The sequence below is a fragment of the Dama dama genome, chromosome 19 (genome assembly GCF_033118175.1).
Source record: "Dama dama isolate Ldn47 chromosome 19, ASM3311817v1, whole genome shotgun sequence".
Lineage (NCBI taxonomy): Eukaryota > Metazoa > Chordata > Mammalia > Artiodactyla > Cervidae > Dama > Dama dama.
This window is the reverse complement of record NC_083699.1, coordinates 125403-150002: the sequence shown is the minus strand read 5'-3', so window position 1 is coordinate 150002 and position 24600 is coordinate 125403. Positions and strand designations below refer to the sequence as shown.

At 46.7% G+C, this 24600-nt stretch overlaps 1 protein-coding gene across 1 annotated transcript in view; it reads right to left on the bottom strand.

Moving 5' to 3' along the window:
* The window catches only part of LOC133073838 (histone-lysine N-methyltransferase PRDM7-like), a 72832-nt gene extending 54065 nt beyond the window's left edge, over positions 1 to 18767 (bottom strand). Inside the window, 9 exon segments of the mRNA XM_061167832.1 lie at positions 7784 to 7936; positions 9007 to 9074; positions 10252 to 10523; positions 10737 to 10838; positions 11666 to 11822; positions 13558 to 13607; positions 17755 to 17862; positions 18168 to 18291; positions 18699 to 18767. Coding sequence (XP_061023815.1) covers positions 7784 to 7936; positions 9007 to 9074; positions 10252 to 10523; positions 10737 to 10838; positions 11666 to 11822; positions 13558 to 13607; positions 17755 to 17862; positions 18168 to 18291; positions 18699 to 18767 — 1103 coding nt within the window.
* Between the last annotated feature and the right edge of the window lie 5833 nt (positions 18768 to 24600).

Here is a 24600-nt window from a genome sequence, read left to right as displayed (position 1 = left end):
GGAAGGGGTGGAGGTGAGGAGGTGCTGTAGCCCTAAACCCAGAGAGCTTCAGAACTAACTCCCCTGAGCCCTGAACGTACTGCCTGTTACATCTGTACCAACCGAGGCCAAGATCCAGGCAGATTCTCTGAGGAAACACTTTTCTGTCCAACAAGAGAGGACTTGTTAACCCACAGCTGAACCCCGAGACGTGGGACGTGCTGTAACTGTGGAGACTGCAGGGAAGGTGTTTGAGAGGCTTCTTCCCGGGCGGCTCCCCGAGGCTCCTGGAGTTACTGGACCCAGAGGTGGAACACTCGCGCTTCTCTCCTCACTGCAGGCCAGACGGTGCCCCCAACCACACAGCCCTGCTCCTCCACCTCCCTGAGTTCAACAGAAACCACCCCCCCCCCCCCCCCCCCCCCCGGCCATGAGGCCAAAGCGCAGTCTTCTTGGTGAGCAGAGCAGAGGCTGGTGGGAAGACGGGTGGAGGCTGAAAGCCTCTTTGTAGAGGAAAAACACGGACGTGTGTTCCCATGTGTGGTGGCCGGATGCTTCAGTAATTGATGTTCCCCACACATTTATGGGTGGATTTTAGTTTCTGTATTTTCGAAATTTCTTTTTTTTTTTTTTTAAACAGCTGTGTATTATGAGAAAATTTTTGCAATCAACCATGAGCACTAGCAAAATAAAGTCTTTTTTTTTTTCTTTTCCTAAAATGTCGCAGTTTTCTATGGTGACAGATGAACAGCCTCCTACTTTTACGTATTCATTTAATTGGCTGCGCTGGGTCTTAGCTGTGGCATGCAGGGCCTTCAGTTGCAGCATGTGGGATCTAGTGCCCTGACCAGGGATTGAACGTGGCCCCCTCTGTTGGGAGCTGAGTCCTAGGCTCTGGATCAGCAGAGAATGCTGCGATCTCCTACTTAAAGCAAGGTTATTTATTTATTTTCGGCTTGCTGGGTCTTCGCTGCTCTGCGGGCTTTTCTCTGGCTGTCGGGCGTGGGGGCTGCTCTCTCGTTTCTGCGCTGAACTTCTCCCTGTGGTGGCTGCTCTGGTTGGGAAGCAGGGGCTCTAGGCTCTTGGGCTGCAGTAGTTGTGAACGGACTTAGTTGCTCCACGGCACGTGGGGTCTTCCCAGATCAGGGATTGAACCCGTGTCTCCTGCATTGGCAGGTGGATTCTTAACCACAGCACCACCAAGGGAGTCATTCCCCCCCCCCCCCCGCTTCCTGCCAACATCCTATTTAAAAAAAGACTATAAATAATCTGTTTAGTAAGTTTTCAGGAGTCTGAGCTCTGAGGTCAGCGTCTGTGGAGTCATTCTCCCAAAGGCATCTTGGTTTCAGATACTGGCTGGGCTCATGAGTCCAGTAAGCAGGGCAGGTCTGGTGGCTGAAGACAATCTTGGCCTCTGGAGCTCTGCCCTCACCGACTCACCCAGGGTCCCCGAGCCCCGGCAGCCAAGCAGAGCTGTGCCCAGGCGGGGCAGGTACAGCTATGGTGCCGCTGTGGTCAGGGTGGAGCGTGCGGCGGAGGCAGCTGGCTGTCCGTCCCGTGACTGCTGGTGTCCTGTGTGACCGTGCAGGGCAGCCACGGTGTCAGGTGGGGCCTGGCCGCTGTCCTGGGAACAGCATGGGACCTCAGAGAGCTCGCATTCCCACTCCCCATCTCCCAGCTCCGCTTCAGATCATGGCTTGTGGAGGCTGGCAGCTCCCTGGGCTGGGAGGCTGTGTAAAGCATCAATCCCCTTTGTCAAGGTCAGCTGAGACCCCCAGCTCTGGGGTCACACACCATCTGTGCCACCATCCAGGTCATCCCACTTCTGTGAGGGAGGGCCTGTGTGGGGCTTGGGTGATGGGGAATTTGGGGGTGTTTTGGGCTGGCCCCAGGAGCCAGCTTTTTGAAGGGAGGGGAGCGGAGGGGAGGGGAGGGAGAAGGTTTGACCTGCTCAGCCTTCCAGGGGATTCCAGGCCCAGCTCTGGTGGGAGGTGCAGGTGAGAAGCCCCTGCAGGTTTCTGGATCCCCACCGTTTTTCAGTTGAAGCCCCTCTGCCTACACCACCCCTAAATCTCCCTCCCGTGGCCCCGGCCTGAAGCCACAGAAGATGGGGAGTTTACATGGCTTCCCTTCCTGTAGGGAAACCAAGCCACAGACAAACGCGTTCCTTTAAGAAAGCATAGAAACCGGAGAATAATAGTGGGTGGTTATTACTGACGCGGTTCATGTAGAGACGCTTCACAAGCCTGGCACACTGAGGGAACTGAGGGCCGTTGCCCCGAGTCCTGGACTTCGCATCCTCCCCCGCCGCCCCGTGGCCCACTCTCCCCTTGGTGTCTTCTGGTGGCCGGGCGGACTTCAGCCTCCTGAACCCCTTCTGGAAGGATCAGGCCAGGGCAGAGGTCATTCACAGAGGGGAGGGTGTGGTCGACCTTAAGAACCCCATTGCCTCCACTCTGTGTCGGAGCTCGGTTCCAGGTCTAAGCAAGCGTGGCTTCCTGGTGCTGTCCCCACCCTCACTCACCCAAGGTGGGGGGGCTTTGTGTCCACTTTGTCCCCTTGTGCAGCCTGGTCACCCCAGGACCCGTGCTGTGTGTGCATCTGCTCTGCTCATAGCTCACCCCGGGGCCCATCAGACTTCACTCATGAAAGGGAAGTGTAAGGATGAAGTATTCCATGGTTAAGAATTTCAGGGTTGCAACAGCGTTGCCCAGAGCGCACGGGCACAGGTACGAGGCCCATGCAGAGAGAAGCCGCGGTGTGGTCTTCAAGGACCCTCCGTGTGGGGGTAAGATGGGGGACGGTCAGGGATTTCATGCAAACGCGGCTCCAGGCTCTGTTCTCTGCAGGGGGACGAATGTGGGCACTGCCTGTCTGTGGACGGGCTCTGGGGCTGCCCAGCTCAGCAGGAACAGCAGCGGTTGGAAGGGAGGTCGCCCTCCCTTAGCACCCCTGACCTCACACCCCCTCATCAGGGCGTCCTAGTGCCTGAACGGCCCCTTCCTCGTCTAGCTCTGAAGACCTGGAAGTTGTGGGGGCTGGAGGACATGCAGAAAACAAATTCTGCAATGCAATTATCCTTCTATTAAAAAAATAAAAAATATTAAAGAAAAAAACACAAAAGACAGCAAAGATGGGGCTTGCGTTCTCAGCTAGCCTCTGCCAGATTCCGCCTCTGCTTACGCATCAGACCAAAATGCTGGTGCTCCCACCTTGTATCACAGTGAGATTAGAGACACAGAGAGGTTCAGCATCTTGCCCCAGCTCACGCAGCTGCTGGGGGCAGGGCTGAGAACTGGACCCCTGTGGTCACATCTGGAGTCCAGATGCTGTGATGACCCCGAAGGAGCGGCAGAGACCAGGAGGACCATGCTGAGTCAGGCGAGCGTGCTCACACACACACGTGCACGTGGCCTTCACCTTTGCAGCTACAGAAGTCAGAGGGAACCAGAGGGCCACCAGGAGAGGCCAAAGGAGAGCCGAGGTCTATAAGGAGGAGAGGCCACACTTCCCAGGAGGCCAGGGAATTCCCTTCTCTGGTGAGTCTGACTCCACTGTGCATTCCTCTCCCTGGACCCAGGATTGACTGTCCAGTGACCTAACTGACTTGGCTCCACAATTCTGCCTTCCCCGGGGTTCAGCTAAGACTGGACCCCACTACTGTCAGTGATAAGGGGGGAATGAGTACATAGTCTGGGCTTCAGATTTGTTTGGAGACAAAATTTATTAGAAAAGGAGACCTAAAATACCACGAAGGCAATTGGCATGAACATCTCCAGAACACTTAAGAAACCCTCTGCTGTTTATCTACCTCCTCTCCTGTCACGAAAGTGGAAGGTCTATTTAGCAAGTAATTCTGTGCTTATCACACTCTTTCTTTAAAATATTTATCATATATTTATTTATTCGGCTGTGCTGTGTCTTAGTTGCAGCCTGTGAGAGCTAGTTCCCCAATCAGGTATTGAACGTGGGTCTCTGCATTGGAGTCTTGGCCACTGGACCACCTGGGAAGTCTCTCGTGATACTTCTGGGGACAGTAACGGGTCACAGACCTCCTCTGAGGCCCCCTTAGAGCTGAAGCATGGGGTGGCTGCAGTAATCCTCCTGTGGCTAAGGTGTGGTTTGTTGGTCATGACTCACTCACACTCCCTGCAAACATAGGGCTACACCCCTGTGTGTGTCCTCTGGTGTCTGATGAGGGCTGACTTCTGACTGAAGCTTCGCCCACACTCCCCGCAAACATAGGGCTTCTCCCCTGTGTGTGTCCTCTGGTGTGTGATGAGGGCTGACTTCTGACGGAAGCTTCGCCCACACTCCCCGCAAACATAGGGCTTCGCCCCTGTGTGTGTCCTCTGGTGTGTGTTGAGGGCTGACTTCTGACGGAAGCTTCGCCCACACTCCCCGCAAACATAGGGCTTCGCCCCTGTGTGTGTCCTCTGGTGTCTGACGAGATGGGCCTTCTGACGGAATCTTCGCCCACACTCCCTGCAAACATGGGGCTTCTCCCCTGTGTGTGTCCTCTCGTGTGAGATGAGATTTGACTTATCATTGAAGCTTCGCCCACAGTCCTTGCAAACATAGGGCTTCTCCCCTGTGTGTGTCCTCTGGTGTATGATGAGGATGGACTTCTGACTGAAGCTTCGCCTACACTCCTTGCAAACATAGGGCTTCTCCCCTGTGTGTGTCCTCTGATGTCTGACGAGGACGGACTTCTGACTGAAGCTTCGCCCACACTCCCCGCAAACATAGGGCTTCTCCCCTGTGTGTGTCCTCTGGTGTGTGATGAGGTTGAAGTTCTTATTGAAGCTTCGTCCACACTCCCCACAAACATAGGGCTTCTCCCCTGTGTGTGTCCTCTCGTGTGTGGTGAGACTTGACCTGTCCTTGGAGCCTTGCCCACACTCTCCGTACGTGAACCTCATAATCCCTGAGACCCCTGCCCCCGTGAGCAATGTGCCTGTGTCCTCTGGATTCAGTTTCTGGGTTGTGCTGGGCTCGTCTTTCATTCTCTCATGCACCCCAGAACCCCCCATTTCTCCTCTGGGTGAGTAGGAAGAGGCCCTTGAAATCCTCTTCAGCCTTACGCTTTTAAGCAAAGGTTGGGGCCTGTCCTTGGCCTCCCGGCCCTCAGGTTTTTCGCTCGGGCTGTGTGGATCTGAATATCGCTGATTTTGATTGCCTGGGCAGGGATCCTCTGGTTGGAGGAGTTGTCTTTCAGATGGTCTCAGGAGGGTCTGAGAGGGGTGACTGCGTTGGGTGTGTTGGCTGAGGAATTTCTGACTGGAGAAGGCCAGAGAGCAGGAGGCACATGGGTGGATCTTGGGCTTCGGTTCTGCTGAAAGAGGAAGCTTTTGGTCAGGTAGCTGGTTTGCCATGGTCAGGCCCTCCCCAGTAATCATCTAAGTGTTGACAGGGGAGGATTTGTCTCCCATTGAGTGTGTCTTTACAGTCCACTTTTCCATTCCACTCTTATTCTCTACCTCTACAGAAATCCAGGAAGCTTGTGTCAAGGGCCTTTTCTACATATCACCCTGATAGGGACCTTCCAGCAGCATCAAAGGCAGTGTCTCTCCTGATAGAGATGGATCGCAGGGACTTTCCCTGCGTGTAGTTATCTGAAAAGTTACGTCACAGTGGCCACAGATATTTACCCTACTGAGAGATAAGACTTGATGACTTAGGTGGAATCTCCTGAGAGGCTTCCTGTGAGGGTAAAGGGTCTGTTAAGTTAGGGATGCCTGGCCTGGAGCTCTCTGCATATGGGAGGCAGCACAGGGGGTGGTTAGAGCAGGTGAGTAGAGCTGAATTTGAGGCTCCTTGTTCAAAGAGCAGCCTTTGTGCCGATCTCTGCAGGAAGTGGGTTTGAGACTGGATGAGACCGAGCGGCCCAGGTCCCACTGACCACAGGTCTCTGGCTCCTGCTGCCCCAATTGGTTCACAAATTGCTCCTCTCTGTTTCCCATAAATCATAAAATAAAGGCATATCCTTTCTCAAGCCTCAGCAGTATTCATACCTCATTTATTTCATTCAGGCTTAGTCCACTTAGCATGCACTAGGAAGCCCTGTTTAAAAATACATCTCCAGCCAGATTCTTCACACCCTCAGTCCCAAGCATCTTCAGCCAGCCCACTCTCCCCTCATGTGTGGCAATGAACTGACCTCTGAGGGGACTCCCCGCTGCTGTCTCTTCCCAAAAGTGAACCAAAGCATCGTCTTAGCACAGAGAACATGTCGCTTGCAGCTGAAAGCCTCGCGGTTGTTCTGTGTCACCCAGGAAGGCCCCTGGGGCCTGCACGTGGACACAGGCCCTGAGGCTTCCGTGTCCCGTCCAGCCTCCTTCCTCTCCCTCTGTGCTTACTCCTGCGACCCCTGGCATGGCCTCTCTTCCCGGCCCTGGGTCTGAGGCACTGGCTGCTCCCCTGCCTGGAATCCTTTCACGCAGGTGTTATCTCTGCAGAGACCCTGCCGCACCGTCCTGCACCACACCCCACCCTCTGCTCACGCTGACCTGAGGCAAGGTCCCTGCGCTGGTTTTCCTCAGAGCACCAGCCCCTGTCTGGTATGAAGCCCCTGCTGCCCCAGGGCAGTGGTTCTGTCTGTTTCGGTGCGTGGAGCCCCGTCTGGCACAGAGTGTGAACTCACATGACAACAGACTGGAACAGTAACTGAATGCACATCACTGCACATGTGTGCACCCCAATGTTCATCGCAGCACTGTTTATAATAGCCAGGACATGGAAGCAACCTAGATGCCCATCAGCAGACGAATGGATAAGGAAGCTGTGGTACATATACACCATGGAATGTTACTCAGCCATTAAAAAGAATTCATCTGAATCAGTTCTAATGAGACGGATGAAACTGGAGCCCATTATACAGAGTGAAGTAAGCCAGAAAGATAAAGGCCATTACAGTATACTAAGACATATATATGGAATTTAGGAAGATGGTAACGATAACCCTATATGCAAAACAGAAAAAGCGTCAGATGTACAGAACAGACTTTTGGACTCTGTGGGAGAAGGCGAGGGTGGGATGTTTCAAGAGAACAGCATTGAGACATGTACATTATCTAGTGTGAAACAGATCACCAGCCCAGGCTGGATGCATGAGACAAGTGATCAGGCCGGGTGCAATGGGAAGACCCAGAGGGATCTGGTTGAGAGGCACGTGGGAGGGGGGATCGGGATGGGGAATACATGTAAATCCATGGCTAATTCATGTCAATGTATGACAAAAACCACTATAATATTGTAAAGTAATTAGCCTCCAACTAATAAAAATAAATGAAATAAATAAGTAAATTAATTAATTAAAAAATACTGATGACTAAGGAATTCCACTTACTTTCTTTAAATTGGCAGATGTCATTCATAAATTTCCTAGTGTGACTCTTAAAATATCTTTGCCCTATAAATATTTTAAAATAAAATCTTTATTTTAGTTTAAAAAAAATAATGGGAGAAATTAAGGAAGAAAGAGATAAAGGGCAGAGAGCTGGTAGGTGCTAGAAAACTTGCCTTTTGCTCCTAAGCCTTTCAGCAGAAGGAGATGTTACATATTATTTTGCATGAAATATTAAAAATTAGAACTAGCATTTTTAATATAAAAATTTTTCCTAACAATCATATGAAAATAATCAAATACTGAGGCATTTTATTTGCAACTCAACTGACTTTGGACTGGATTGTCCTCTGCTTCTAAATCGGACCATGGAGGCTCCCAGGATGGGGTGGGGTGCTGGAAGAGGGCTGACACTCACCTCTCCCGGCCGCGAGCTCACTCTTCCCCCTGCTGTTCCGCTTGATGCCAAGGTCCTGACCATACTCGTCCCCGTACCAGACCAGCAGCTCACAGCCTGGCCTGACCACCTGGCAGGTTCGGTAGAAGATCTGCCCGTGATACTGGAAGGCCACCAGGTTCTGCTCCTCATCGTCCCGGGCACAGTTCACATACCTGGGGGCGAGGCCGGGAAAAGGAAAGAAACCTCAAGTGATGAGTGCCCTCCAATTTCCGACCATGCCCAGCTCCTTGCCTTCCGCCTCTGAGGCCGCCCCTCATGTGGACCTTCTATTCACACCTTCGACCAGGCCAATGTGAATTCCCATGCCTTTCTCTCCTTACCTAATTAGCCATTTTCCGGAGCCCAGTTCCAGACTAATCTCCACCTGGACTGTCCGTGAGGCTGGTGACCTCCAGCTCCTCTAAACTCTGAATTAAGTTCTCTTCCATCCACAGGACTTGGTGCTCCTTGGCTAACACGCAGCCCTCAGCACTCACCCCAGCCTGCCTTCTCTCCCAAGGCTTTCTCCCATCTTCCCACGTGTATCCAGGGTCCTATTCGCTTGCCCACCCTCTCCCACGGACACTTGGAGAGAGCTCTGATATAGCTTGAGACACGGAACAGTAATTGTTTGTTCACTGTCTGCCTGCCCTGATGAAAGGAGAGGCCCTCAGAAAATGGCCCCACTCAGAGCCATCCTGCCCCCCATTCCTTCTGAGACCTCAGGGCCCACTTCTCACTGGAACCAAGCCTGAGGAGATTGTTGCCCACATAGAGCCAAGGTCTCCTGTATTAGGTTTTCCTGGCGCTGTGTAGTTACTCAAAGAGAAAAAAATAAGGTTACTCTTCCTAAAATCAATTGGCTAATGTCTGTTTGCAGTATGTTCTCCAAAAGGACATGGGTTGTGTGATCTGCTTCAGTAACGAAGTTCACTGTCTAAACTGAAACATAAAGTGTGCGGTAAGTGTCCACTAAGTCAGTTAAAGTGTCCCTGGTGAATCTAGACTCCTCAAGTTGTTTTCAAGTCCACCAGTTTTGTTCAGCGTATAGACTTGCATCTTGACGGCACATGCCATATTTTTATTTCCCACTTTCTAGTGTCTTTTGAAATGAAAGAACATGATATGGAGGGAAAAGAGGAAAGAAGATGTGAAAGCTGTTGAGGGAGCCAGGTTGAGAAGGAAAGGGGCGTGGGATGGAGGGAGTCTTGATGTCTACACACTGCAGACTCACTGCACTCACCTCATCCAGTTGGCCCAAGACGTGTCCTTTCCATCCACATACTCGTAGCAGTTCCTCCCTTTGGTTATCTGAGTGTCAGAAAAAAAGTTACAAGATGTCTTTTTTTTTTTTTTATCGGTAGGAAGCAATAGAAGAGCTATTTCCCTCTGTAGTCATTGATGCTTTTGAGCCTGCATGGATTCAACTGCCAGTCGGACCACACAGTAAGCCCTTACTCATCATTCCAAGTCTGAGTCTCTTGGTTCATTGAAGGCAAGGGCTCCACAAAGGAGGAGTCACTTCTGTGTGTCTGTACACTGTGTTCACACCTCTCCTCTGACCTTTAGATACAGGTCCTGAGTGTCTGTGCACTGTGGTCCCACCTCTCCTCTGACCTTTAGATAGAGGTCCTGAGTGTCTGTACACTGTGTTCCCACCTCTCCTCTGACCTTTAGATAGAGGTCCTGAGTGTCTGTACACTGTGGTCCCACCTCTCCTCTGACCTTTGGATAGAGGTCCTGAGTGTCTGTACACTGTGTTCCCACCTCTCCTCTGACCTTTAGATAGAGGTCCTGAGTGTCTGTACACTGTGGTCCCACCTCTCCTCTGACCTTTAGATAGAGGTCCTGATGTCTGTATACTGTGTTTGCACCTCTCCTCTGACCTTTAGATAGAGGTCCTGAGTGTCTGTACACTGTGGTCCCACCTCTGCTCTGACCTTTGGATAGAAGTCCTCAGTGTCTGTATACTGTGGTCCCACATCTCCTCTGATCTTTAGATAGAGGTCCTGTCTGTCTGTACACTGTGTTCCCACCTCTCCTCTGACCTTTAGATGGAGGTCCTGAGTGTCTCTACACTGTGTTCCCACCTCTCCTCTGACCTTTAGATAGAGGTCCTGAGTGTCTGTACACTGTGGTCCCACCTCTCCTCTGACCTTTAGATAGAAGTCCTGTGAGTGTGTACCAAGGTGGTCCCACCGCTAATCTGACCTTTAGATAGAGGTTCTGAGTGTCTCTACACTGTGTTCCCACCTCTCCTCTGACCTTTAGATGGAACTCCTCTGTGTCTGTACACTGTGGTCCCACCTCTCCTCTGACCTTTAGATGGAAGTCCTGTGTTCACGCCCAGGGCACACAGTACACAGGGCTGACTGTGTCATTGCCATCCATGTTATCACCATCTGCGTCCTCACATGTAGACATGAAGTACCCCCCACCACACACAAGCAGTTAGAGGCCAGAGGACAGGGAAATGGGTGCTTCTCACCTGCCAGGCGTATCCACTGTTGGCGGCCTCTTCATCGTCTGTGATCTTGCCCTCATAGGGGCCAAAGTGCATGCCCAGCGGCAGATCGGACGCCTCGTTCCACACTCCAAGCCCAGCGTCAGGGATGCCCGACAGTCTGATGCTTAACCCAGGGGGCAGAGTGAGGGCTGAGCGATTGGCATGCCCCTTTTCCACTGCACAGTCCTTTACAAAGCTTGGGGGCCCATGGGCAGCACAGCTGTCGATGAAGAAGTTCTGACACTCCTCACAATCTGGAGGTGAGAACAGGGATGAGAGGAGGTATCGTGATGTTGCTGGTCGTAACGCCCTTCAGAAAGAACTGGGGCATTCATGGCATTTGGCCTTGATCCTGCACCCCAAGTCATAGAGGAAGGGGATGGCCGGGGGACCAAATGGTGAGGTGAGGTTAGTGGACCAAGGCCTCGTAGCCCCTTCTCCGTGAGTGGGCCAACAGGGTCACTCACAGAGGTAGTCGTCATCCTGGGGCTCGCTGACCTCTTGGTACACGTGGCCCTTTCTTTCCCGTAGACTGTACCTCTTCACTCCAGTCTCCTTTCTTCTGAGTTCTAAGATGGAGAACAGAAGCTAAGCAAGGCTGGTGGGGTCTGGGGAGTTAGTCCCTGTTTTATCAGAAAGTGTGAGATCTCCTACCTGTCCATCTATACACTTTGTTAAAACTTTCTTACATGTAGTTTTCAAACTTTTACTTTTGTAATTTTATGTTTTCATGTTACATTATTTATTTCTTGGCCACACTGCATGGCTTGTGGGATCATAGTTTCTTGACCAGGAATGGAACCCATACCTCCTGCAGTGGAAGCGGGGAGCCTTAAGCACTTCACCCCCAGGAAGTCCCTTCTCTATACTTTGTTTCTTCTCCCTTTAACTACTGGTTCAGGATACTGAGGCTCCACTGACCACAGATGCCCAGTTCAGTGATAGCATCCTGCACTGCCCGTTAGTAGGTGTAACTTCCCAACCTTCCTACTTAGGAAATAGTTCACCAACACATCTACTCAGAAAATATATGCTAAGGGCACATGACATGTAAGGCACTGAGCAGAGGTCTAGGCATAAACACTAACAAAGCACGGTTCCCATCATCACAGATGGGTTTATTGAACTACTTGTAGGTGTCAGACTTTTGCATTTAATGTAAGGCTTTCAAGCACTATGAGTTATGTATCCTTATCTTCACTTTACAGATAGCAATCAGGACCTCAGAAAATGAATAAGATTTTCCCAAGGCCCCAGTGCTAACTTCATGTCTCAGATCAGTCCACCTTAAACCTCACCTACCCAAAGTCCATGCCACACACCTAGGCCATACTGATTAGTTTTTCTACAGGGATTAAAGGAACTAATTAGAGGAACTCCCCAAATTTTCTCTTACCGACTTTTTGTCTGGGGTGCTGTCCAGGGGTCCTTGCTTTTCTGTGATGGGGCACTGGTTTCTGAGCCTGCTGGGAGCCACTTGTCTTCAGCGATTTTGCTGCTCCCGGCAATTCCTTCAAACTAGATTCCTTACTTAATGGTGCCCTGGCCTTTCTCTTCCATGTGAGTAAAAGACAACATGCATTTCTTTAGTTCTTTAGGACTTTATGAAGTGTTTTCACATGCATGACTTTAGTTAATACTTTGACAATTCTTGGAAATACCTGATATGGGGGGAGGGTCTGAACACTGGAGAGTAATAAAAGGACCTAGGTGGATAGTGAATCAAAACTAGAATTCATATCTTAAGGTTCTTCCCCTTCAACTTTCTGCATAAAAGTGAGAGCAAGGCAGGGAGAATAGCTGGAGGTCAGGGAAAGAAGAGAGGGCTTGTAGAGAGTTCCGGGGTTTCTATTAATTAGTGGCCCTTTGATGGATGCGGAAGTATGGAAAATTACAGAGGGGACAAAACACATCTGGCAAATAAGGTGACAAAGCCGTGAGATTAAGAGGAGAAAAGACGATCAGCAGATACACATTTAGACAATAAAGAAAATGAGATGAAAGTTGCAGGTTGCCATGTCCTAGAGACAATATTTGGAATTAAAGTAGCTGGTCACATCAGTTCTCCTTGAACAAGGCTGTATGACTAGCTGGTTCTCCTCAGTTTCCTGATCCATTAATTGGTATACAGGCTAATTCTTAATATTATAGTGGACATGAAATTTAATAATCTTCAACAAATTGTTGTGTGAGCTATTTAATACAGTAAGAACGTGAGTGTACATCCCTGGTATCAATGTATTCCCTAAACTGCATCTATATTTGAAGTCTAGCTCACAGACACTATCTTCAGCATTCTTTGACCTTTCTACTCCTAGATGAATGCTTAAATGTGGAGTCACTCATTCACAAAACATTCAGGGTCCCTCAGGGGCTTTGAGCTGGGCCTGGACTTCTGAGAATGAATGGGTGTGGGCTAGGCTCCCAAAGCTCACAACACAGGGGCAGGCTAAACACATGATTCCAAACAGAAGAGTCGCCTATTAGACCTCAGAGGGGGAGCTGTTACTCCTCCTGCAAGAATGAGCATTTGACATGATGCCCAGATGATGAGTTTCTACTCAAAAGTGGGTAATCTATGTGAAGTCCTTCTGTTATTTTCTTATTTGTTGATTTTAAGTCATAAACCTGAGGCTTATCAGGGTTGCGAGTCGCTTCCTCTTATTGGAGTGGGAGGCTCTGAGGTAGGGATCCTGTCTCCTTCTTCATCTTGGACTGTCCACTCTACAAACTGCCCAGCATGACCTTAAGCTTCCCTTAGTCAGATGTCTCAGCATATCCCTCCCTAGCACAGCACAAAAGAACTGAGGTTGAAAACATCTCTCAGATGAATGATATGAAGATGTATGAATAAGCTTCATAGAACTATGGAAGTTTTAATCAGTTTGTAAGGGGTTTAGAGAACGTGCATGGGTTTAGATTGCACTACCAGTGACACTGTGATCTCAGGCATATAATCAAATGTTTTTTACCTCATTTTTTGGATCTATAATGGTGATAGCTATATACCCACTTATAGGTACTGTAGCATTGATTTAAGGTTTAAGTAAGTTTATTCACATAAAATGCTTAAAGTCTGAAATATTATGAAAATAGTGTAACAACAGAACTGCCTACTACTGCTGTTGTTCTTACTAACTGTAAAGGTGGTGATGGTATCAGACAGTGTGCTAAAGATCCAGGGCAGGAAGGCAGCCGTCTCCAGGATCTCTGTGTTTTCTCCTATTCTCACCTGTGACTGGATCCATGAGGAGGACATTTTGGCAACAGGATTTGGGAAATACTCACCTTCTGGTGTTTACTGTGCTCCACTCTGAAGGCCATCGAAGAAGGTTTACCTAAAAAATGGTGAGAATCAGTGTTTTGGTTGGTAAATATTTCCAAACTCTGGGTATTCTAACTAAGGAGACATAAATCTAAGCCAGAGAGTGACAAAGACAATGATTAGCAAAGGACGAATGGAAGATGATTTCTGTATCATCAACTACTATGCTTCCATTGGGAGCATTACATAATTTTCTTAAAATTAAAAAAAAAAAAATGAAACTTCATCTGTGCCTCATCTGATGTTCATAAAGTATCTAATAAATTTAGTAGCCTTTCATGACAAAAGTACTCATCAATGTAGAAATACGAGGAAGTTACTGCAATATAATAAAGGTCATATATTGAAAGTCTACCTCTAACATCCTAGTCATCAGTGAAAACCTGAAAACTTCTACGATCAAGGAGAAAAGGCAAGGATGCCTGATATCTACATTTCTGTTCACCATAATATTAGAACTGCTAGCCAGGGCTTTAGGTTAGAAATGGAAACAAAAGACTTCCATTTGGAAAGAAAGAAGTAAAATTATGTCTGTTCACAGGGGCATGGTTTTATGTGCAGAAATATCTTTAAATCCACAAACACAAAAATCCTGCACAGAAAGTTGCATGGTACAAAATCAACATTCAAATATCTTTCCATGCATGAAGAATGACCATTCCAGAAAGGAAAGTAAGAAAACAATCCTATTTATTTTTTTAAAGCTATACTGAACAGCTAAATTAAAAAACAATATATTTATTTTTATTTATTTGTTTGTGCCAGGTCTTTGTTGCGGCATGTGGGATCTAATTCCCTGACTAGGGACTGAACCCAAGTTCTCTGCATTGGGAGTGTGGAGTCTTAGCCACTGGACAAATAATCTTATTTATAATAGCATTGAAAAGAATGAAGTAATTAGGAGTAAACTTAAGGAGATGAAAGACTTATATGTTGAAAACTACAAAATATTGCTGAAAGGAATCTGACATAAATAAATAGATAGGTGTCTCATGTTTATGGATTTGGAGGCTTAATATTATTAAGCTGTTCATACTACCCAAAGCAATTTAAAGATTCAATGCAATTCCTATTAAAATCCCAATGGAATTTTTTTCAGATATAGAAAATCCATCCAACAGTTAACACAGAATCTCAGAGCACCCCAAATAGGCAAAGCAATCTTAGAAAGAACAGCAAAGCTGGAAGCCTCTGATTTCCGAATATACTACAAATGTACAGGAACCAAAAGAGTGTAGATTTGGCAAAAAATGTATCCTTAGTCGCTGAGTCTTCTTGACTTTTTGTGACCTTTTGGACTGTAGCCCACCAGGCTTCTCTGTCCAGGGGATTTCTCAGGCAAGAACACTGGACAGGGTTGCCATTTCCTTCTCCAGGGGATCTTCTTAACCCATGGAGTGAACCCGCATCTCCTGTGTCTCCTGCACTGAAGGCAGATTGTTCACCTGCTGAGCCACTGAGGAAGCTGGCTGGCATAAAGACAGATATGTCAATCAATGGAACAGTATAGACAGCCAGAAATAAACTCTTGGATACATGGTCTAATGATCTTCATCTAGGGTGTCAGGATAATGGGGAAAGTTTAATCCCTGTAATGAATGGTGCTGGGGAAACAAAATAACCATATGCAAAATAATGAACATCTTACATCTTGAAGAAAAATCAATTCAGAATGGATTGAAGACCTAAATGCAAGACTTGATAAGACTCTTAGAAGAAAACAAGGGTGAAGCTTCACGACACTGAAACAGCAATGATTTCTTAGATATGGTGCCAAGTACACAAGTATTAGTAACAAAGTAAGAATAGACAAATGAGATTAATCTTAAAGCCTCTGTGCAGAAAAGGACACTGAACAGAGTTGAAAAGGCCACCTACAGGATGGTAGAAAAGATTTGTAAAATATGCATCTGGTAAGGAGTTACTAATCATACACCAGTATGAAGGCTACCTATAAGCCAGGAAGAGACCCTGATTGACCATGATGGCACCTTGATATCAAATTTCCACACTCCAGCATTGTAAGAAAACAAATTTCTGTGGCTTAAGGAATGCAGTCTGCTTTGTTATGGCAGTCTGAGCTGACTAACAGTGAGAGAAGGGATTGAATAGACATTTCTCCAGAGAAAATACACAAATGGCCAACAAACATATGAAACGATGCCCAATATTACTAATCAAAAGGGAAATACAAATTGAAACCTTCTGTGATGGGCAATATGTATAAGAAGACAATAGCAAGCTTGGTAAGGATATGGAGAAATTGGAACACTTATACACTATTGTTGGCAATGTAAAATGTTCCAAGCTTTCTAGAAAACAGTATGGAGTTTCCACAGAAAATTAGAACTGCTGTATGATCTAGCAATCCCACTCAAAAGTGTATTTCCATAAAAAATTGAAAGCAAGTTATTGAATAAATAGTGGGCACATGTATGGTCATTTCCGCATTATTCCCAATGGGCAAGATGTGTAAGCAACCTAAATGTTCATTGGTGGATAAAAGATAAAGATTATATATAAGATATATGTTACAGCTCTTATATCCACATGCACACAACGGAATGTTTTGAAGCCTTAAAAAAGATTTCTGTCATATGCTCTGTCATGGATGGGCCTTGATGATATTATACTAAGTGAAATGAACCAATCAAAAAAGACAAATATTGCCTGATTCCACGTCTATGAGGTATCTAAATTAACCAAATCCATGGAAACAGAAAATATAATCGTGGTTGCCAAGGACTGTGAGGAGGAAGGATTGGAGAATTGTTACTCAGTGGGTTAGGGCTTCACTCACGCAAGATGTAACATTTCTACAGATTTGTTGTACAGCAATGTGTATATATCCCCTGTGGCTCAGCGGTAAAAAATCCACCTGCAATGCAGGAGATGCAACAGATGCAGGCCCAGTTCCTGGGTTGGGAAGATCACCTGGAGCAGGAGATGGCAACCCACTCCAGGATTCTTGCCTAGAGAATCCCACGGACAGAGGAGCCTGGTGGGCTACAGTCTATGGGTAGGCAGAGTCAGACATGACTGAGCGATTAGCACTATGGCCACTAATACTAACGTGCACATAGTTAGCAACAGTGTGCCACACACTCAGAAATTGTTGAAAAGGTAAATAAAGACGTGCAGGTGTATGGTGAACCGAGGCGTATGTATTCCCTATGAAGAATCTCTCCTTATGTCAAAACATTTGCAGACAACCAAATGTTTGGTTTTCATGTCCCTTTCACTAGTTTTAATAACCTAATGGAACAGAGGGACTTCCCTGGTGCACAGTGGATGAGAATCTGCCTGCCAATGCAGAGGACACAGGTTTGATGGCTGGTCCAGGAAGATCCCACTTTCTGCGGGGCAGCTAAGCCTGTGTGTCACAAGTTACAGAGCCTGCACATGCTCTGCAACGAGAAGACACTCAGCGCAACCAGAGAAAGCCCATGGACAGCAACAAAGACCCAGTGCAGCAAAAACTAAATAAATAATTTTTAAAAATCTGGGAGAACAGAAATCCATAGATGGAGAATCATAGAACTATCTAATTTGTTTTCTGCAGTCTAGGCAGATTAACTCTTCTAAACTGAGCAGCAGAAGAGGAAGTGAGCTGCTCACTTCTATTTTATGATGAGTGTACTTCATTTTATTTACCTGATGCCATCTCTGGTCAGTGAAATGTGGGAAATATCATGGAGAATAAATAGTTCTCTCAAACCCTTTCCCAGAATCAAAATAAAGAATTAGTTTAACCTTAGGGTAAGAAGATCATGGGTTTTGTTTTATATACATACATAAATAATCTTGACATAATATGATAATCATTTCCTCATCGAAGAGATTTAATCCAATAACCAATGAGATTAGTATTAAATCTGTTTGGTGAATTTATTTCTAAGGTTTCTTTAACTGCCTTTCACTAAGAATGTTTAGCAAAAATAATTCCTTTTAAAAAGAATGATAAATTTTAACCATAAAACTTTTGAGAATTACACTGGAAAACCTATACATTCATCTTCATTCAGACTTATGTAAATATTCAGCCACAACCACTTCGGAATGCTGAAAATTATGTTTTCTTTGCTAATGGCTGAGATGTAGTGAGACCTAAGCCCAGGCTGGTTTCAGGAAGACACCTCCAAATCCTCTTGGCCTCTCACCTTGCTGCCTTGGTGTCCATTCTTCATCAGAATCCTCAGTGTCATCTACCTGGGGTTTGATGACCTGTCTGCGGTGATGCATGAAATCCGGTCGAGTGGCTTTGAAACCTGGAAAGAAGCAAAATATTTGTTCTAAGAAGGAGAAACAAAGCACAGAAGCAATGGGAAGTGTCACAAAGTCAGGGAATCAGTGGGATGGACTGGGGGAATCTAGAACAAGGCAAGAGGTGAGCTCTGCACTGCAAGGTCATCCTCCCTTTGGTACAAAACTGTCAACATTTCCTCCAGGTTAGTCTCCACACAAAAGGGAACTGTGAGCAGATGAAGCCACCTAAGAGCCGGCAAGTGAACACTGAGGCTGAAGACCTGTTTCATGTTTCCCAGGCTCACAGGCGCCCAGGACTTCCTGTTACCTATAGCAATCAGCGCTTCGTAGTTTCTTTTCACATTCCTATATCGGATTTTTTCCCATTCTCCCATCTCTTCCCATTCTTCCTTGGAGAAGTATACGGAGATGTCTTTGAAAGCATCTGTGGCCTAAGGAAAATAATAGGTTTCATCAGTGATTTACTAATCTAAGTCAGACCTTAGAGCTGAGCCTTCTCCTCCACCTTTTGTGCAGGGAGTAGCCTGAAGCTACTGGATGGTCTTTGTGAGACCTGGGATGAAGGCTTTCCTTCCCGACTGTGTCCTGCCTAACTGAACAAACACTGAGCATTTTCCTAACTCTCCCTGGACACAGGGCAGTTGACGAAGCTAGTGTCCTGTTTTGTCCCACTCCACCCCACCATCTCAGACAGGATCAGGCATTCCCAAGCTGTGTACAGTCACAGGGGAGTTCACTCAGTTGCCTGGGCAACCAGTCTGTGGTGCTTCACGGACCAGCGCCATGTCCTTCCTATAGAGCTGGCTTAGAGCCCAGGTTTGCCGCCTCCAACTCTCACCGTGGGCTTCCACTCTGTTCTCCCGGGATCTCCCTCAGTGCTCTCCTCTGGAGACCTGTTCGGCCTCATGGCCATTGGAGTGCTCAAGGCCAAGGAGCCTGTGGAAGAAGAAGGTGCTGAGAGAGCCCAGACCAGTGTCCAGAGCCTGGTGTGTCTTCCTTGGGTGGAGTGTCCAGGGCAGGAAGGTGAGGGGAAAGTCAGGGTGAGGGTATTGGTGGGATGGACGGATCCTGACTAGATATGACAGATCAGCCTAATGTGAACTAGATTTGGTTTCTTTGGTTCCCCTACAATTCAGCCCCTCTGAGGGAAGGCACTGGGAGGGATGTGTCTGTGGGTGATGGATTTTTGAGGAGACCCGGAAACCCCTAACTGCTGGACTGGGGTCAGGTTCAAATCAGGACTCTGTTCCAGTACAGCAGAGGGAATGTTTCTCCAAGAAGGGTTTTGAGGATCTCCTCCTGGACACTCAGAAAAATCTGGGCATAACGTAGGTTCTACGTCCAAGGGAGAAGTCGCTCGGCTTGAGGAGATCTGGGTCCCAAGGGCTGAAGTAACTAGGGTCCTCAGACAGAGGGGACTGGGGATCTTTTGGCTGATGTAGAATGCGCAGGGTGAGAAAACTTGGGATCTGTGAGGCTGAGGAAATCGGGGGTTTCTTATTAAGGGACTTTAGGTCTCCGACAGGCAGGACAGTTAGGGTCTTGAGGAGGAAGAGTTTTAAGAGCTCCCAGGCGGAGGGATTCAGGGTCTGCGAGGGTGAGGAAATTTGGTCTCTCTGAGGGTAGTATTTTTAGGGTGCCTCAGGCTGTGGGGAACTGGGGTTAATCTAGGTATTTGAGGGTCGCAGCACTACGGGATTCAGTGTTTCTGTGGGTGAAGGGACTTGTAATCCCTGAAGCTGACGAGACGCAAGTCCCCTTCTGATTAGGACTCAGGTTACTCAAAGTTGACGGGATTTCGGGCCTCCGAAATTTGAAGCCTTCATGCTAAGGGTTTACGAGGGCTGCGCAGGTGGCATTCCCGTCACCCTCCCCGCTGTCCTGCCGCGCTGCCTACCCTGTCCCCAGGAGCGCTAGAGGTTCAGCGAAGTTCAGTCCTTCCGCGCTGAGGTGAATGAAGAGCCAGCAGCCTGCCTGTACCCTGTCAGGCACAAGCGACCAATCGGCGTTGTGACTGAGGCAGTCTGGCCAATAGTCGGCCGTAGGTTGCAGAGCGAGATGGAGGCCCCGCCCCACCGCTCGGGGATTGGCTGCTCTGTGGGCGTGTCTGTCAAGCCTCCAGCGCGCATGGGCATCGTGGCTGGTTTCTTTGTTTTCAGGCATGGCCTCTTAGGCCTGGATCCTCAAGTGGGCGGGTTGTCCTCAGGCTGAATGTTTCTTTCCAGTGCCCTCAACTGGTATATCGGCTCCACCAGACTGTAACCGTGCTCCCGGAGTGTATCCGAAGCCCCCCTGTGCCCTACCTTGTCAAATCCAGTTTTGGCAAGAACTCTTATGTGGTGAGTACTGCATTATTCAAGGGAAAACGGTGTAATTAAATACATTCTGATGAGACACAAGATAAACGCTGTATGGTCAAAGATTTAAACACAACGCATGGAATAAGTGTGTTAGAAAAAACTTGGAGGATTTTTAACCTGAAAGTGCAAGTGGCACTGATGAGCCATCTGTATATTTAATGTAGGTATGAAAAGCCTTCAGAAATGAGGTATAAGTAAAACCTCAAAGCCCTGCAAGTGTTTTCTGTAAGCCGAGGCATCGATCTGGAGGACTGTGGATCCACTGAGCTGAGTTTGCCTTACGGCTACTGGCTTCACAAGATAAAATAGGGACACTGTTTCTGGCCCTTAGGTAGCTTTGCTCACAGAAAATTAATGAGACTTCCATGTATTGGAAGCAAAGCAACTGACTGTAGAATTAGTGTCAAGTGGTGGTTGGGAGTCTGGATGGAGAAAGGTTACCAGAAAAGCGAGTTTACCTCTTGGTGGGTGTAGAGCCAGAAGGTAAAACCCAGCGAAAGCTCATGGGAAGGAAAAGTGTATTACTTGCAGAACTATGGAAAACACCATGGAGCTTTCCAGAGCAGTGTCTCTGTAAACCACAAAGTTGGGTAAGCTTTAATCTATGAGTACAGGCATGTTCTGGCTTCTGTGGTGACTCAGATGGTAAACAATCTCTGCATAGCAGAAGACCCGGGTTCAACCCCTAAGTGAGGAAGATTCTAAGAGGAGGGCAGGGCAGTCCACTCCAGTCTTCTTGCCTGGAGAATCCCATGGACAGAGGAGGCTGGTGGTTCATGGGGTTGCAAAGAGTCAGACATGACTGAGTGACTAACACTTTAACTTTCCAGGCATGTTCATTAAGGGTCTTGGGCTGTGGGAGACTCCAAGCTTCAGTTGATTGAAGTCTTGAGAGTCAGAACCAGTCACCATCAGCATGCCTTACATTCCAGCTGGTCTGGTATACATATAGCTATCTATTCTTGATATAGATATAGATACCTATTCTTCATGTTCTTTCCCCTTATCAGTTCAATTCAGTCACTCAGTCATGTCTCACTCTTTGCATCCCCATGTTCTGTAGCACGCCAGGCCTCCCTGTCTGTCAGTAACTCCCGGAGTTTACCCAAACTCATGTCCATTGAGTCGGTGATGTCATCCAACCTTCTCATCCTCTGTCATCCCCTTCTCCTCCTGCCCTTAATCTTTCTCAGCATCAGGGTCTTTTCAAATGAGGCAGTTCTTCATATCAGGTGGCCAAAGCATTGGAGTTTCAGCTTCAACATCAGTCTTCCCAATGAACACTCAGCTCTGATCTTGTTTAGAATGGACTGGTTGGATCCCCTTGCAGTCCAAGGGACTCTCGAGTCTTCTCCAACACCACAGTTCAAAAACATCCATTCTTCCACACTCAGCTTTCTTCACAGTCCAACTCTCCCATCCATACATGACCACTGGAAAAACCATAGCCTTGACTAGGCAGACCTTTGTTAGCAAAGTAACATCTCTGCGTTTTAAAATACTCTCTAGGTTGGTAATAACTTTTCTTCCAAGGAGTAAGTGTCTTTAAATTTCATGGCTGCAGTCACCATCTGCAGTGATTTTGGAGCCCCCAAAATAGTGTCTGCCACTGTTTCCCCATCTATTTTCCATGAAGTGATGGGACCAGATGCCATGATCTTAGTTTTCTGAATGTTGAACTTTAAGCCAACATTTTCACTCTCCTCTTTCACTTTCAACAGGAGGATCTTTAGTTCTTCTTCACTTTCTGCCGTAAGGGTTGTGCCATCTGCATTGCTGATATTTCTCCCAGCAATCTTGAATCTAGCTTGTGTTTCATCCAGCGCGGTATTTCTCATGATGTACTTTGCATAGAAGTTAAATAAGCAGGGTGACAATATATAGCTTTGATATGCTCCTTTCCCGATTTGGAACCAGTCTGCTGTTCCATGTGTGGTTCTGACTGTTGCTTCTTGACCTGCATACAGATTTCTCAGGAGGCAGGTCAGGTGATCTGGTATTCCCATCATTTGGGAATTTTCACAGTTTATTGTGACCCACACAACAAAGGCTTTGGCATAGTCAATAAAGCGGAGATAGATTTTTTTCTGGAACTATCTTGGTTTTTCGATGATCCAGTGGATGTTGGCAATTTGATCTATGGTTTCTCTGCCTTTTCTAAAACCAGCTTGAAGATCTGGAAGGTCACAGTTCACGTGTTGCTCAAGCCTGGCTTGGAAAATTTTGAGCATTATTTTGCTAGTGTATGAGATGAGTGCAATTGTGCAGTAGTTTGAGCATTCTTTGGCATTGCCTTTCTTTGGGATTGGAATGAAAACTGTCCTTTTCCAGTCCTGTGGCTACTGCTGAGTTTTCCAAATTTGCTGACAGATTGAGTGCAGCACTTTCACAGCATCATCTTTTAGGATCTGAAGTAGCTCAACTGGAATTCCATCACCTCTACTAGCTTTGTTTGTAGTGATGTCTCCTAAGGCCCACTTGACTTCACATTCCAGGATGTCTGGCTCTAGATGAGTGATCACAACATCGTGACTGTCTGGTTCATGAAGAACTTTTTTGTACAGTTCTGTGTTTTCTTTCCACCCCTACTTAATATCTTCTGCTTCTGTTAGGTCCATACCATTTCTGTCCTTTACTGAGCCCATCTTTGTGTGAAATGGTCTCATAAGCATAAGTTTTAAGGTTGCTATTGCAGGGAATGGCCACAAGGTGTCAGGACATTTTCATGCCCAGTTGTGATTACCTTGAAAGTGAAAACTTTCAAGTTTTAACTTAAGACTGTAATTCAATATGGAAAATACCTGAAGAAACACCCAAAAGCTTGTGTGTTCTTTCTGAACATTCTTATTTATTTATTTTAATAATTTTTAAATTTACTGGCAGTTGCATGTGGCATGTGGGGTTTTTAGTTCCCCGACCAAGTGTCAAACCCTCGCCCCCTGCATTTGAAGCACAGAATCTTCACCACTGGACTGCAGGGAAGTCCCCCTAAGCATTATTTTTTTTAAAGTAACCTTTATTTCATATTGTAGTAACATAGATATACCATGTGTTGTTGGTGGCAGGTGAACCGAATGTATTTTCTATTTTATTGTTGTCCAGTTGCAGAGTCAGATCTTTTTGTAGGAGCGCTCCTTTTTCTACAGGCCCTGTTATACTGGTAAGACATCTATTTGTATATACAGAAGTGTACATAAATATAAATATCTAGGTACATAGATATGTAAATGTCCAGAGAGAGATATAAATGTCTACATATGTAGATATACAAATGTCTATATGCATAGAAATATACATTCTAAGTACATAGATGTATAAATACCCACGTTCATAGAGGCATAAATATCTATACACATAGACATATAAATATATATGTACATATAGACATAACTATCTATGCAAAACAGAAAAAGAGACACAGATGTACAGAACAGTCTTTTGGACTCTGTGGGAGAAGGCGAGGGTGGGATGTTTCAAGAGAACAGCATCGAAACATGTATATTATCTAGGGTGAAACAGATCACCAGCCCAGGTTGGATGCATGAGACAAGTGCTTGGGCCTGGTGCACTGGGAAGACCCAGAGGGAGCGGGTAGAGAGGGAGGTAGGAGGGGGGATCGGGATGGGGAATACATGTAAATCCATGGCTGATTCATGTCAATGTATGACGAAAACCACTACAATATTGTAGAGTAATAGCCTCCAACTAATAAAAAAAAAAAGAATTCAATTTGTTGTAAACCATGGGCCCCACCCAAACCCAATGAATCAGAAAATTTTGAAGTGGGGCCCTGCAATTCATGTTTTCTAAGCAAGATTTTCAGTTGATTGTGATGCACATGAAATTTTAGAACCTCAGTGGCTGTTTTTTAAAGTCACCTTGGAAAGGGAACCCTCTTACACTGTTGGTGGGAATGCAAACTAGTATAGCCGCTATGGAGAACAGTGTGGAGATTTCTTTAAAAACTGGAATTAGAACTGCCATATGACCCAGCAATCCCACGTCTGTGCATACACACTGAGGAAACCAGATCTGAAAGAGACATGTGCAACCCAATGTTCATCACAGCACGGTTTACAATAGGCAGGACATGGAAGCAACCTAGATGCCCATCAGCAGATGAATGGATAAGGAAGCCGTGGTACATATACACCATGGAATATTACTCTGCCATTAAAAAGAATTCGTTTGAATCAGTTCTAATGAGATGGATGAAACTGGAGCCCATCATACAGAGTGAAGTAAGCCAGAAAGATAAAGACCAATACAGTATACTAACACATATATATGGAATTTAGAAAGATGGTAATGATAACCCTATATGCAAAACAGAAAAAGAGACACAGATGTACAGAGCAGAATTTTGGACTCTGTGGGAGA